Here is a 14146-nt window from a genome sequence, read left to right on the forward strand (position 1 = left end):
AGCCACTTAATTCCTATGTATTTACATATGTGATATACACACACACACATGTCACTTTATCTATATATGAAAAGTAAATTTCACATTTTAATATGTATTTACATATGTGATATACACACACACACACATGTCACTTTATCTATACATGAAAAGTAAATTTCACATTTTAAAAGTTAAAATAATGATATTTTCGATGTGATATGAAAGATTTAGGTGGCATAAATGTTAAAAAGTAAAGTTTAGGAGTTAGATATGCAACTACTTAGAAAATGGGTGGTTATGTAAATGCCCCCTTTTTACGTCCATATCGAAAATTTACTCAACCATAGAGCCAGTTAGAATCATGGTTATAAATTAATCACAATATGACACTGAAGTGTTTACTTTTTTTACTTCTATCCGTTGGTGAGATCAAATTCCATGGCACAAACTAAGGCTTTATTAGCGTCATCAATCAAAATATCAATCACCAAAAATCTCCACAGGAGCATGAACCATTTGCCACATGGTGAAAACGTTTACTATCCCTCACCAGTAATTCTCTTGTGGTAATCTCCGAAACCAACTTCGCAAAATTGTGGCAATCAACACAAATCCTTAGGTTCTTTGTTACTCTCAGAATCCCATGTTGAGAACTAAACATCAGCCCAAATGCTATTGCCAGCTTTTCACTATGACCAAGCAATATCCTCTCCTTCTGCTCATCATCTACATCATGTAACACACAGCTCAAGTCAGGAATATAGCCAATCTCTCTAATCTTCTCACACAACTCCCTCACCTTCGCATTTACTTCATCCTTTTGAGGATGCGAGCGATCGCCGGAGTGAAAAGTATGAATCGTCTTATTTAGATTGATCGAACTTTTTCCCGGTTCCTTAATTACTGTCTTGTCTTTCATCATTTCTCTCACATTTACCACATCGTCCCATCTTCCAGCATCAGCATAAATATTGGAAAGAATCACATAGTTTCCAGCATTTTCTGGCTCAATCGAAAGAAGTCTTTGAGCAACATATTCTCCAGCTGAAACATTCCCATGAACCCTACAAGCACCTAGCAATGAACCCCACATTGCAATCGTCGGCTCAAATGGCATATTCGTGATGAACTCGAGAGCTTTTTCTATTCTCCCAGCACGTCCAAGAAGGTCAATGACGCACGCATAGTGCCCAATTTCGGGTTCAATTTCTTTGTCCTTAACCATGCTATCAAAAATATCCAAACCTTCATCAGTCAATCCTCCATGGCTGCATCCTGATAAAACAGCTGTGTAAGTAACAGAGTCTGACTTCACATCTCTCATGGACTTAAACAAAGACATCACCTCCCTCCCCAAACCATGGTCACCATATCCCACTAACATTGCATTCCAACTAATTACAGTTCTCTCAGGCATGTAGTCGAAAACTCTCCTAGCATACAAGAGAAAGCCACATTTCGCATACATATAAATCATAGAGTTCTGCAGAACAATATAAAATGGAAGCTGGTGTCGAATAACAAGACCATGAACTTGCTTACCATACTCCAATGCCGAAAGCCGAGCTAGAGCAGTGAGAAGACTAGCAAATGTTACATAGTTGCATTCCATTCCCTGATTATAAAGCTTTTGAAACATTTCCAAGGCTTCACTATCGAGGTCTAATTGGGCATAACCAGAAATAATAGAAGTGCAAGCAACAATATCTCTCTCGGGAAGGACTTCGAAGACCCTTCTAGCATCATGGATTTTAGTAGCTTTTGCATACATGTTAAGAAGAGAGCTCCCAACATATACATGTGAGTTATAGTTGTTTTTGATAACAAGAGAGTGCATTTGCCTTCCATGCTCAAGTCCATGAGGGCCAATGCAAGAGGCTAGCACAGTAGCCAACGTAAACTCGTTTGGAAAAATACCTATAAAGTGTTAGGAAGTAGGACTCAGAACTTCATGATGGAAATTAAAAATAATTTCATCTATGAATTAAAACATTAATTTTTCAAGGGTTAACATAGCATGTTTTTTAAAATAAGTTCTATCAAACTTTACAAGAAATGAAGAGAATGTATAAAGAATAGACAAGTAGGCCTATTTCAAAAGAAAGGAACACCTGGACTTGAAGCCCAGGAGATTAGGAATGTTCCATGTTCAATAACTCATGGCAAAGAAACCAAATAAACAAAAATCCACTAGATACATTTGTGGTAAACAATTAATTATTTATGACACACAAATAAGGAAATAGAACAAACACAACACTCTGAAAATAATAAAAGATTATGAGATAGGGCATGCTTAGGACTCAATATTGTTTTTTAATTAAAAAAGAACATGTATCACCACAAATTTGTAGGCCCATACTCTTCAAATATGGATCATGATGAGAAGCTTACTAGGCTATAAGCATAAGGTTAAATTCATTCTCTTATCCTAATTGTACATCTTTGGCTTCAACTTTTTTATGGTACAACAAGCTCTCCATTGTCCAAAAATGAATCCAGCAACCATTCTTGGTTTCAGCTTTCACTCCCTATGGATTGAATTGAATTGAGCTCATTAGGTAAGAAGTATTGGACAGCATGATGCATAGAATTGAGCTCATGGAGAAGCGCTTCGAAGTCCAAGATGTGAATGCTTGGACCAAGAATATCACAGGGGTAATAGTCAAATAATGAAGAGCATTTCGCCATAGCAGAATGTAATTATAAAAGGAGCATGTACTTCATATGTTGAAAAAGAACATGTGGTAGAATGAACCATGAGCCAAGACCGGTTGCGTAAAACTCGCACAAGTGAGAAAAATGCTCTACATTAATATCATATTAATATCTTGATTTATATGATAAAAAATTTTATAAATATCCAATACTATCCCGAAACTTGCAATAATATCTCCCCTCTAGTCGTCCCCATAGCTTTCATTTAGTTTGCACAAGATCATATTGAGCCAGAGTTGCCAAATAAATTTGTTGATCATAAATCGGAGTAAATTAACTAATTATCAAACTTCTAATACTAAAAAAATATAGTAAATCATACAAAATTGTTAATTGGGCATGCAATTAGATCTCATGCAAATCCGGAAACTCAAAAAGAGTAATAAAAAACAATCCATATAATACCTGTTATATCCATACAAATCAATCCATATATTCATAACACAAAAATGCAAAACTTCATACCTGTTCTCAGCATACAAAGAAAGAGGCAAATGGCCAGAGATTGGAGACCCCTACGAGAATAAGCCGCAATCATCGCCGTCCATGTCACAATATTCCTCTGTGGCATTCCATCAAACACTTCCCGTGCATCATCTAACTTCCCACACATATCATACATAATCAGCAGCCTTGTATCTAGGTACGTCGGTGCTCGATAATGAGTCTTGATCATGTGAGAATGAATTAGTTGTCCTTCCCTTAAAGCTTTCTGGTTAACACACTCTGTGATAAGAGCATCATAGCCTCGAAACCTCACATCTGTTCCAAGAATGGACATTTCAAAAAGAGCTTCTTTTAGTCGGCCGTTGAGGCATAGATTTTTGAGATGCGAATCTGGTGGTAGATTCAATTGTGTTGATGGTTGGGAGAGAAATGTATGGGAAGAGAGGGAATAGTATTTGGAGTGGAGTGGATGGAATGGGCTTCTTTTGGCAAGCATTTTTGGCGGGTAAGCGAAACTGATGTAGAAATTTTAATGATTGGGATCCAAAACGCTACAACTATCACACAATTTGTCCCCATCAAACAGAAAGAGAGATTTAAATCATTGAAGAAATCTTAGAGATTCCATACCTAATCTCCCACTTGGAACTGCAGATGGCGATGCTTCGTATCAGCCATCAACTTACAAGTTGCAATTGACGCATTCAGACTGTTAAGAATTTCTTAATGGGTGAGCCGGAGATTGCTAATGAAATTGATAACCTTACAGTGAGGAGGAAACAAGTCTGGAAGAGGAAGGAAATTAATGAGGCTTTGAGGTATGCAATCCTACACAACATGAGAAGTGTCGAACCATGATCTTGGCAGCCCCATGTAGGGGGTGTAAACCAGTTTGAATTGAGTTCAAGCCGCTCCAAGCTTGATTTCGAACTTGATTAATTTTATCAAGTTCGAGCTCGAGTTTAAATGTACGAGTTTGAGGAGGCTCCCCGGCCTGCTTGATTCATTTCATCCACATAAGCTTTATTCAGCAAAGGATTTTTTAAAGAAGCTTTATACATACTCTTCGCTGACCCCTTTTTTTGGTCGTCATCCTTTTAGCCATGCCTTCAGCGGGCCGACCGTACTCTCCATCGGTAGGCCTTCCTTTGTCGGCCATCTTCTTTGTCATTCTTTATGTTACCTGGTGTTTTTGATGATATTTCACTTTAAAGAAAGGTATTTTTGATGTTTTGTTGCAGGAATGATGAATTAGAGTCAATGGAGCAAAAACATGCAAAAAGGAGCAGATTTGGAGCAAAAAGGACCAAAATGTGGAGATTTGAACTAGGGCATCGACAGCGCCATCGACACCGCCGATGGTGAGTTTTTCCCGAGGCTCAGGACAAATTCTTCAAAAGGCCGCCGACGGCAAGATTAACGGTTATGTGTACTTGTGTAATGGATAAGGCTAAATTTTGGAGGGATGGAATGGGCTTCTTTTGGCAAGCATTTTTGGCGGGTAAGCGAAACTGATGTAGAAATTTTAATGATTGGGATCCAAAACGCTACAACTATCACACAATTTGTCCCCATCAAACAGAAAGAGAGATTTAAATCATTGAAGAAATCTTAGAGATTCCATACCTAATCTCCCACTTGGAACTGCAGATGGCGATGCTTCGTATCAGCCATCAACTTACAAGTTGCAATTGACGCATTCAGACTGTTAAGAATTTCTTAATGGGTGAGCCGGAGATTGCTAATGAAATTGATAACCTTACAGTGAGGAGGAAACAAGTCTGGAAGAGGAAGGAAATTAATGAGGCTTTGAGGTATGCAATCCTACACAACATGAGAAGTGTCGAACCATGATCTTGTCAGCCCCATGTAGGGGGTGTAAACCAGTTTGAATTGAGTTCAAGCCACTCCAAGCTTGATTTCGAACTTGATTAATTTTATCAAGTTCGAGCTCGAGTTTTAATGTACGAGTTTGAGGAGGCTCGCCGGCCTGCTTGATTCATTTCATCCACATTCAACAAAGGATTTTTTAAAGAAGCTTTATCCATACTCTCCGCTGACCCCTTTTTTTGGTCGGCATTCTTTTAGCCATGCCTTCAGCGGCCGACCGTACTCTCCATCGGTAGGCATTTTCCTTACGTAAATATCTATCACCTCAATTCTTTAGCCGGCAAGCTCTATCGGTCGACAACCCAATTGATTGGTCACCAGCCACAAATATACAAACAGTGTTTTTCTCTCTTCGAGCATGGTGGTGATAGACTTATTCATAAATGATGTGAACAAATAAATAAGGATATAAACAAAAGATATAAGAAACATTCCCAAGTCAATATCATAAAAATATCACATTTCCATATTATAGAAAGCGTCAAAAGAGTGGTTTTTCTCTCTTCGAGCATGGTGGTGATAGACTTATGCATAAATGATGTGAACAAATAAATATGGATATAAACAAAGTATATAAGAAACATTCTCAAGTCAATAGCATAAAAATATCACATTTCCATATTATAAAAAGCGTCAAAAGAGTGTTAGAACTTTCTTTATCCATTATCAAATAAGTTGACATCATTTATATATTGTAAAGGGTACAACACAACTGAAAGAAGGTTAGATGGTCAGAAGGATGCTAGATGAGCAGCTCGGGCATGCCCAAGAAAGGCTAAAATATCCAGCTTTGAGCAACATTGTAATTTATTTATTGATCATCCTATCTACTATAAATAGAATGGCCCTTTCTTGTAGAGGGGCTTTTAGCTCCCGTCTTTTGTAACACAACAATTTGAGTGAAATAAATTATGTTCATGAGCCTAGGAACACCCCATTCGCTTCGACGGGGCAAGTACTCGTCTCTCTCTCTCTCTCCCCCCCTCTCCCCCCTTTGCCCCCACATTTTATTCCTCGGGTGGCACTCGGCCCAAGGGAACTCGCAGTATGAAATATCTAGAGCTGAAAGGTTGTGGCTATGAGTAAAGCACCACAAAGTGGTTGTCATGAAAAAGTTCGGCGAACACTTCGGGACTTTTAGGAGTCAAAAGAGCAAACACTCGGGGACTCTTGCGAAGTCGAAAGAGCGAACACTTGTCTGAAGACAAACAATAAATATGTGGAAATGAGAGCAGAAGAATAACTTCCTCGAACTCATAAAAAGCGTGAGGTCTCTCATTACTTCGTCGGTGTGCCGAGGAAAGTGTGAGGTCTTATGACAGAATAATTTCTCACTAATCCTAACCCTAACAACGTTATTGTCGGAGTTGAAGCATGTCAAGATGACATGGGAAAGCTGGTGGTCCTGGAACACATGCAGGAAACCTAGAAAAAGATTGCGGGAAACCAACATTTTCCCTGTCCAGCTGCCTATATCAGCCGACCAACTAACAAAAGTGTGGTCTTTGTCTGCCGCCCGATTCCATCTCTGGTCGTCAAAACCACTGACCGACCATTTGATCGTTCGGGTATTTGTGTTAGCCTGTTGCTCCGCTCCTTCCTGGCCATCTCCATCGTAGTAGCCAACATAGCTCGGTCAACCATTGTTTTAAATCCAAAAGGAGATTTACAAAAATACAATTTCTCCTGTGTCCAGCAGACCACCGTAACATCGACCACCTCCCTCAACCGTAAGGAAACCCAGTTGGTTGACCATACACCAATTGCCTTTTTTTTTTTCCTTCACCCGTGAACAAGAAGCACCAGCACACTGCACCTTTTGCTGAGAAACTCAACACAAGCCATAATCTCCAGGTTCAGCCACCTTGTCTGTCAATCAACTCAGGAGCAACGACACACTCAACAAATCGTTAGGCAGTCCGAATCACCATGGGCTCAAAGCTCCCGCATTTAAGGGTGCACAAATAAATTAAAAGCATTAAAATATAATATAAAAGAAATGAAAGATAATATGTACATATAATATCTGAATCACCATGGGCTCAGAGCTCCAACATTTAAGGGTGCGCAAGTAAAGTAAAAGCATGAAAATGTAATATAAAAGAAATGAAAGATAATACGTACATATAATATAATATTAGTATTATGTTTTATAAATATCAAAGCTACAGATAGAAATGAGGCCAAACAAAGAAATTCAAAGGCAACCTAATAAAAGTCAGATAGCCGACTATTGAATCCTAAAATGTCTTTTGTGAACACATCTTGAGAGTTAGAAACAGATGGAGGAGGAAGATAGAGTATGATTAGCCCATAATTCATTGTCGAGAGAAAACCCATAGAGGTCATCCCTTTATTTGTACTGTTGTCACATATTTGTAGAGACATACTTTGTACAATTACAGAAAGGAAGGAGTAGTTATGAAATATGTACTTTATTCATTTGATGTTCAATTAATTGTACAGATTTCAACTATATTTATATTGCAATTTGAATTCTAATATGATAGTAATTTTTTGCCGATTTGCCCTAATTTGGCCGACCGAGGAGATCAGCCGAGTGGCAACTGTGCCTTGTGTCCGTCGGCGGAAGCATTTGGTCAAGTGATGATCTCATCCCCTGCTATAAAAGTGGTTGGTCGATTGGCCGCAATTAAAGATTTCCATTGGCGCTCTAGTCGGTCGGAACTGCATACGTGGTTTGTCGTTCAGATCTTTCGACATAGGATTCTTGATCACGCAGTTGGTCGTAGAGCGGTAGAACGCCTCGATCGTCTGGTTGTCATCTAGGCTGTTTAATTGCTTCGAGATCCATGCTAACAACATCAGAGTATTCATATTAACTCTCTGAATTTTTCTACCCATGAAAATGACAGCTACGATAAGGACAGAGAAATTATTAGCATTCGCTGATACTAAATTTGAGAAATTTGATTTAATAATTTTTTTTCTTTTGAATTTTGTGCCTAGCGTATTTTATAACTATGGTCACAGGCTTGACATTGCATTCATCATTGTTATTCTTCCCCAACTAATTGAATTAAACTATGTCAGACAATTTGAGATCCTTCCCAAAGTAGGCTAGAGGCCCTCAACATCTGTATAGACAACTAGGGTTAGGAAAGAAAAATAGTCCTGAGGGGCAGATGTCGAAAGTTCCTCGTTGAGGGACCACAATTCCCAAGCCTGCATGGGAGTGAGCTCCGAGGGCCAGCAGTGGTCGCTTGCTAGGGGCGTTGAGGATGGTGGAAAGAGGTCGTAGGGAACTTAGATCGGAGTCTCCCTATAGCCACTACTGCAAGAAGTTGAAGGCATTTTGCAGCAAGAGAGGGGGATAAGATGTTTTGTGACCCTCTCCTCAATAGATAAATATTTGGGTATGTAAAGCTTTCTTTGGCTGCGGGCGTGGAGGAGGGTGGAAAGAGGTCGTAGGGAACTTAGATCGGAGTCTCCCTATAGCCACTACTGCAAGAAGTTGAAGGCATTTTGCAGCAAGAGAGGGGGATAAGATGTTTGGTGACCCTCTCCTCAATAGATAAATATTTGGGTATGTAAAGCTTTCTTTGGCTGCCACCGATAGTTAATAGTTTCTTGGCATTATTCTTATACAGATGAATTGGTCGAGTCAGAGGAACACTAGGATGTCAGTCAGTCAAAAAATATTGTGTAGTTTGTTCTTGCTGTAGTGTCCGATATGCATGGTGAGCTTGTGGGAATTCCGTCGGCAGTTCTTTCGGGGTGAAACCGGTCGTTCGACCCTTTGCTAGCTATTGGTACTGAACAAGAGCGGATCGAACAACGATCACCTTCCCTTGGGGGCCATCGAGCAACATACAGGGAGACCAAGTGCTTCGCGGAGAGGATTGGTTCTTTGAAAGGAGCGCTTGGAGGCTTGGCCACCAATTTTGAGCGAGAGCTTTCAATCCCTTTGATGTCCTTGGGCTCAACCCTGTCAGCTTTGTAGGTGGAGGTAACTTATTTGCATAACAGACAGGTTGAAGTGTTGTGTGAGCTGAGAGTACTTCACGAGTCTGCAAGCTTGTAAATTCTACTGCAATATTGATCGAATGGAACAATTTAGGATAGAAGGGGCGATGGTGCTCTGAAGGTTAACTCATCTTTCAGTCCCTTTGATGTCCTTGGGCTCAACCCTGTCAGCTTTGTAGGTGGAGGTAACTTATTTGCAGAACAGACTGGTTGAAGTGTTGTGTGAGCTGAGAGTACTTCACGAGTCTGCAAGCCTGTAAATTCTACTACAATATTGATCGAATGGAACAATTTAGGATAGAAGGGGCGATGGTGCTCTGAAGGTTAACTCAGAGGGGGTACGTGCAGACTAAGGCCTTGGTAGACTAACTCATAAAACATTTTATTTTGGACCTATAATAATGTTATTTATAAGTTAAATGACATTTGAATAAATTTAAAAAAAAATGTTTAGTGTAAGACTTATCATTATGCGATGCCACATTTTACATGTCTGCTCTACAAATAAGGTATGAAACCGTTGCTTCTCACTTTATGTGTTCTAGTTTTTGCACCCGAGCTTAATGTTAAATCTTCTCTTGTTTTGCCTTCTGGTCGTTCTTTATTTTCTTTGAAATGGCTTAGAAGTACTTCCCCACCCTCTTTGGCTCCATCAAGAGCATTGTCCCCTCCTTATCGATAGAAAACAAGGCGAAGCAGTTGTGGCGAAAGTACGATATGTATGACGACGTCACCCTTTGGAACATTCCGGGGTTGGTTAGGGCGACAAATGTTAAGGGTAGATATCTGGTCTTCTATCAGGACTAATTGAAATATGAACTTAAAAAAACCTTTATGTAACGAGCTCCTGAGCATCTTTCCGGGGTTGGTTAGGGCGACAAATGTTAAGGGTAGAGATCTGGCCTTCTATCAGGACTAATTGAAATATGACCTAAAGAAAACCTTTATGTAACGAGCTCCTGAGCATCTTCAACTCATATGGAGTCATTCTGATGCAGGTGCTACCAAACTCCATAGTTGTTGTGATGATCTTCGATCTTTACTGTCGTCAAGAGCGCATCTCATGATCCATTGGCCTATTCAAGCATTTCCTTAAATTCAAGGTGGATAAGAAGGGATTTTTCATATTTTCAATGAGCAAAAAACTTCACATGCTCAAGGCAGCGAACAAAATAAAGGATTGGAAGAAGAAATTTTTGGTTGGCTCTTGTTCTAGCCCTTGGGGTATTCAGGCCAAGCCATTAGAGCAAGTAATACACAAGCCAAAGTCTCTCCCATAAAGTACGGAGTTCGGTAGAACGATGCTGACCGGTCGCTACTTCTCGGTCCCTCCAGCCTTCTCAAGATAAGCCTTCAATCCCTTGAGCACCATCTGATTTATCACCCCTATCTGTCTATTCATTTGGGGGTGCGCTACAGTAGTGTGCACCCGCTAGATGTGAAGATCTTTGCAAAATGATATGAACACATTCTCAGAGAATTGAATCTCATTATCAGTGATAATCTTGACGGGGAGCCCGAAGCAACAAATAATGTTTTTCTAAACAAACTGTTTGGCATTTACTTCAGCGATCTTGACGAGCGGCTCTGATTCTTCCCACAAAGTGAAGCAGTCAACAATTAAAATGATGAATTTTCGTTATCAAGTATATATTGGAAATAATCTCATGATATCTACCCCACATTAGACAAAATGCCAATGACTCTGAAATGACACGAGTTCTATTGGTGATGTATGCGTAAGATTGAAGTATAATTAACAACACTTGCATTTTTGCACAAAATCTAATGCATCTTGCTTGATTGTGAACCAATAGAAACATTGTCTTATTATTTGAAGAGTAAGAGCTATACCCCACATATTCCGTAATGAACCTCTCGCAGAGCGCAATCAGCTTTAGATAGAAGAAGACACTTGAGGTATGAACCTAAAAATGTCTTTTTATACAGTTTATCCCCAATAAGAATGAAGTTGGCACCCATGTGCCAAAGGTGAATTGATGCAGTAGTATCATTTGACAGTGTTTCATCTCGGAGGAAGGAGATGATGAAATCTTTCCAAGATGACTCATTTGGGTCATCTATTGACAGTATCACCCATAAGCTTTTGATGCTAGGAAAATTTATCTCCTCAATACACCTTCTTTTATAGAGATCTCTAGTTGTTGAAGTAGCAAGCTTGGAGAGGGCATCAACTTAGGTGTTGTGCTCCTGAATTATGTGAATGAGCTGGTATGTTTCAATTCGGGCGAGAAGAGTTTTTACCAAACTGAGATATTGCACCAACTGTAATTTATGAGCATTAAATTCTCTCTCTACTTGGGTTGCGATGAGTTGAGAATTTAGCGTATTAAAAGAAAAGTAGCTGCGTATTCCGCAAGTGAGAAATGAAAGCAGCTGAGAGTAGTCGACGCGCTCTTGGTAAAGGTATAAAATGCAAGTGGGAGGAGAAAGGAGTAGTGCCTTAGGTGAGGAGGGAAAGATCGGGAAGAATTTAGCGAAGGGGTGGCAAAGAATTAAGGCCTTAATTTAGGAGAAAGCCACTGAAGAAGAAATCGATGAGGATGATGCAAGCGAAGAGAAAGGGGTGATGCTCATGCAAGAAGGGAGAGCTCGAGGCGGAGTCAAGTGTTTTAATGGGCACCTATGAATTTTGATTGGAAAATAATGAGAGCCATAACAAAGTGATATTTTTTATCACAAATTATTTTTAGGTGGTACTCATTTAAATAAAAGTTTTAAGGTGTAAGAAATGTAATATGAGATATATTAGATGGCATGTATGTAAATCCCCCTTTTTATTTTAAACTACAAAACTGCTTTTTCCATTGAGCTTATCATTGTTTCATCCATGTGGCAGGTCATTGAAGCCATGATATAATAAAGGGAAGGGATAGATATAATGTAATAGAAATATGTATATATATAAGAATAGTAATCTGGTTCCTTAATAAAATCACAAATGTTCTATTACCTATCTATTATGTATTTCAACTTATATTCCTAAACAAAATCTAAATCTTCTTCAATCAAATCCATTTCATGGCATGTGAGCTTTCACATTGTCCGCATCTTTTCCACCCAGGCTTGCGGTTTTTCTAAGGCTCTGGAACTTGATCGTAATAATTAGAACCACGCCACAATCATTTGATATTATGACATTACTTGAACATCTACTAAGAAGGAATCCAAACACACCATCCCATATCATTCATTTTCTTAAAAAAAAATCAAAAAACAAACCACCAGCAGCGGCCCGATACAACCACCAATACTTTGTTAAATTTGTGATCAATAACAGTACAATTATATATCAGCAGTAGGAACAAACCATGCCTGACTTTCATACATGAGCACCCATTAGAGTAAAGTCTAACTAAAAGCACGCATCCTGTAAAGCACAGCGGTCTGCTTAAGAAGGTGAGATGGGGATTCAATGGTGGCGAGGTGGCGGGGCAGAGACCGTAGGCTTGGCACACTGGTAGCATTTGGCGAAGAGTCCGAAGGTGTCTATCTGCTTGATGAAATTGGTGATGCTGGCCCAGCCGCCAAAGCCAAACCCGACCACAAGAACCCAAACCACAATGAAGAGGTTCACGACATACATCCCGGTCCAACTGGGCAGGAAGAATGGTGGCTTATCTGCTGCGTTCTGCTCTCAGAGTTACAAATTAAGAAATATAATGCATCAGTAAGCTAAGAGAAAGAACAATACCAAACATGGAAGTTGTAGTTAAAATGGCTTAATCAAAGGTAGGCCATAGGTTATAAATGCAAGATTATCAGGCAAAGGCAGTGATGGAGGAATAACATCACACTCCACTGTTTGCCATATTCAATGTTTCCAAAAATTCTATGCATCGACAAAACATACTAGGCTATTCATTTGTATTTAAATATCTAAACACCTGAACATTGCTGTTTAGATTTGTAACACCCATAAATTTTGCGTCACATCACAAGTCCCATCATTTTAACTTTTAAAAAATAAAATATAAGCTGGCATGTAAATAAAATGGAATTTTGGTGTTAGATATGCAAATACATAGGAATTGAATGGTAAAAGTTTCAAATTTGCAAAATAACACTTTGGTGTTTTAAACCATTGCATGAAAATATGTATTTTAGTTTTAAAAAGTCAAAATTATGTCATTTTGATGTGATATTAAACATTTAAGTGCTGCATGTAAATATGAAAGTTTAGGCGGTAGATATGTAAATCCACAACAAAAATAGGCTAAATGCTCTTTTTCCTTCGGTTTAATTCTAATCTATAGTGTTCTCTAAAATCTATTTTAGGTATCCTAATAATACATAATAATTTATAATAATACATATTCCTAATCTAATCATTCAGCTATAAGAAAAGTGTACGTACAATTAAGATACACAAATTAATTCAACAATTTAAACAAGGAAACTCTTAATTCTGCCCGACGTCAATTAACCTTGATTGATATAATAATAGTGTGTTATGCATCAAAATGCCCCATAATTCTTATGTTAATTGACAATCACACTCTCTACAACCAATAACAATCAAACCATATAACCAAAATTTAAATAGAATATATGATATACATTTCTCTGACTATAAAATTGCATTCATGTGACAAATCTATCATTCTTTCTAACCAGCACAAGTTCTGATTGTGTTGCATCAATTATAGTTATATTTCACAGAGTCATTCAAGTGAAACTACAAAAGGAAAATTTGGACTGAGATCCGGCAAAGAGGAAGATACCTTGCGTGCAGAGGCGCTGCGGTAGGTGATCATGTGGGCGAGGCAGGGGATGACGTAGACGGTGAAGCTGACAAGAAGCGCGCCAACCGCAGAGTTGATGGGGCCGAAGAAAGGGAAGATGATGGCAAGGAACCAGATGGGGACGACGACGGGAAGGCGGGCGAGGGCTCGCAGGGCAATGCTTTTGGTGTCGTGCATCCCGACGACCTTCTCCCAAACAAAGTAGAGCGGGGTGCAGGCGAAGCCGAAGGTGATGAACTGGTGGATCAGCATCAACACCACCGCCATGTCGCGCCATCTCGTCTTTGGGAGGAGGGAGAAGGCGTTTGAATGGTCGAGGAGTCCGTCGCCGAACGCCCAGTACATGGCGGCCGCCG

At 39.3% G+C, this 14146-nt stretch overlaps 2 protein-coding genes across 3 annotated transcripts; both read right to left on the reverse strand.

The window, feature by feature from the left end:
- Nucleotides 1-201: 201 nt before the first annotated feature.
- Nucleotides 202-3995, reverse strand: LOC110033164 (putative pentatricopeptide repeat-containing protein At3g13770, mitochondrial). 2 transcript variants are annotated; one of them, XM_020737059.1, is made up of 3 exons: nucleotides 3778-3995; nucleotides 3166-3462; nucleotides 202-1899 (listed from the first exon to the last, which is right to left on the reverse strand). In XM_020737059.1, exons 2-3 carry the CDS (start codon nucleotides 3374-3376, stop codon nucleotides 467-469), a joined length of 1644 nt encoding a protein of 547 aa, XP_020592718.1. In that variant the 5' UTR covers nucleotides 3377-3462; nucleotides 3778-3995; the 3' UTR covers nucleotides 202-466. The 2 variants fall into 2 exon arrangements, with proteins under 2 accessions (XP_020592718.1, XP_020592717.1); XM_020737058.1 differs by having other exon boundaries at nucleotides 3166-3995.
- Nucleotides 3996-12367: 8372 nt separating this feature from the next.
- LOC110033166 (auxin transporter protein 1-like) lies at nucleotides 12368-14144 on the reverse strand (the record flags this gene model as incomplete). The annotated part of the gene is made up of 2 exons (XM_020737060.1): nucleotides 12368-12676; nucleotides 13770-14144. Coding segments are annotated over 2 exons (594 nt in total), but the record flags the coding sequence as incomplete, so codon positions are not given.
- Nucleotides 14145-14146: the final 2 nt, after the last annotated feature.

The sequence above is a fragment of the Phalaenopsis equestris genome, unplaced genomic scaffold (genome assembly GCF_001263595.1).
Source record: "Phalaenopsis equestris unplaced genomic scaffold, ASM126359v1 Scaffold001104, whole genome shotgun sequence".
NCBI classification, from domain to species: Eukaryota; Viridiplantae; Streptophyta; class Magnoliopsida; order Asparagales; family Orchidaceae; genus Phalaenopsis; species Phalaenopsis equestris.

What these genes read in the sequence shown, in the direction of transcription:
- LOC110033164 (XM_020737058.1), bottom strand. Translation starts at nt 3,643, where the DNA reads ATGCTTGCCAAAAGAAGCCCATTCCATCCACTCCACTCCAAATACTAT. An exon ending in TCTTTGTATGCTGAGAACAG is followed by an intron (nt 1,900 to 3,165) that starts GTATGAAGTTTT and finishes AACACTTTATAG; the next exon opens with GTATTTTTCCAAACGAGTTT.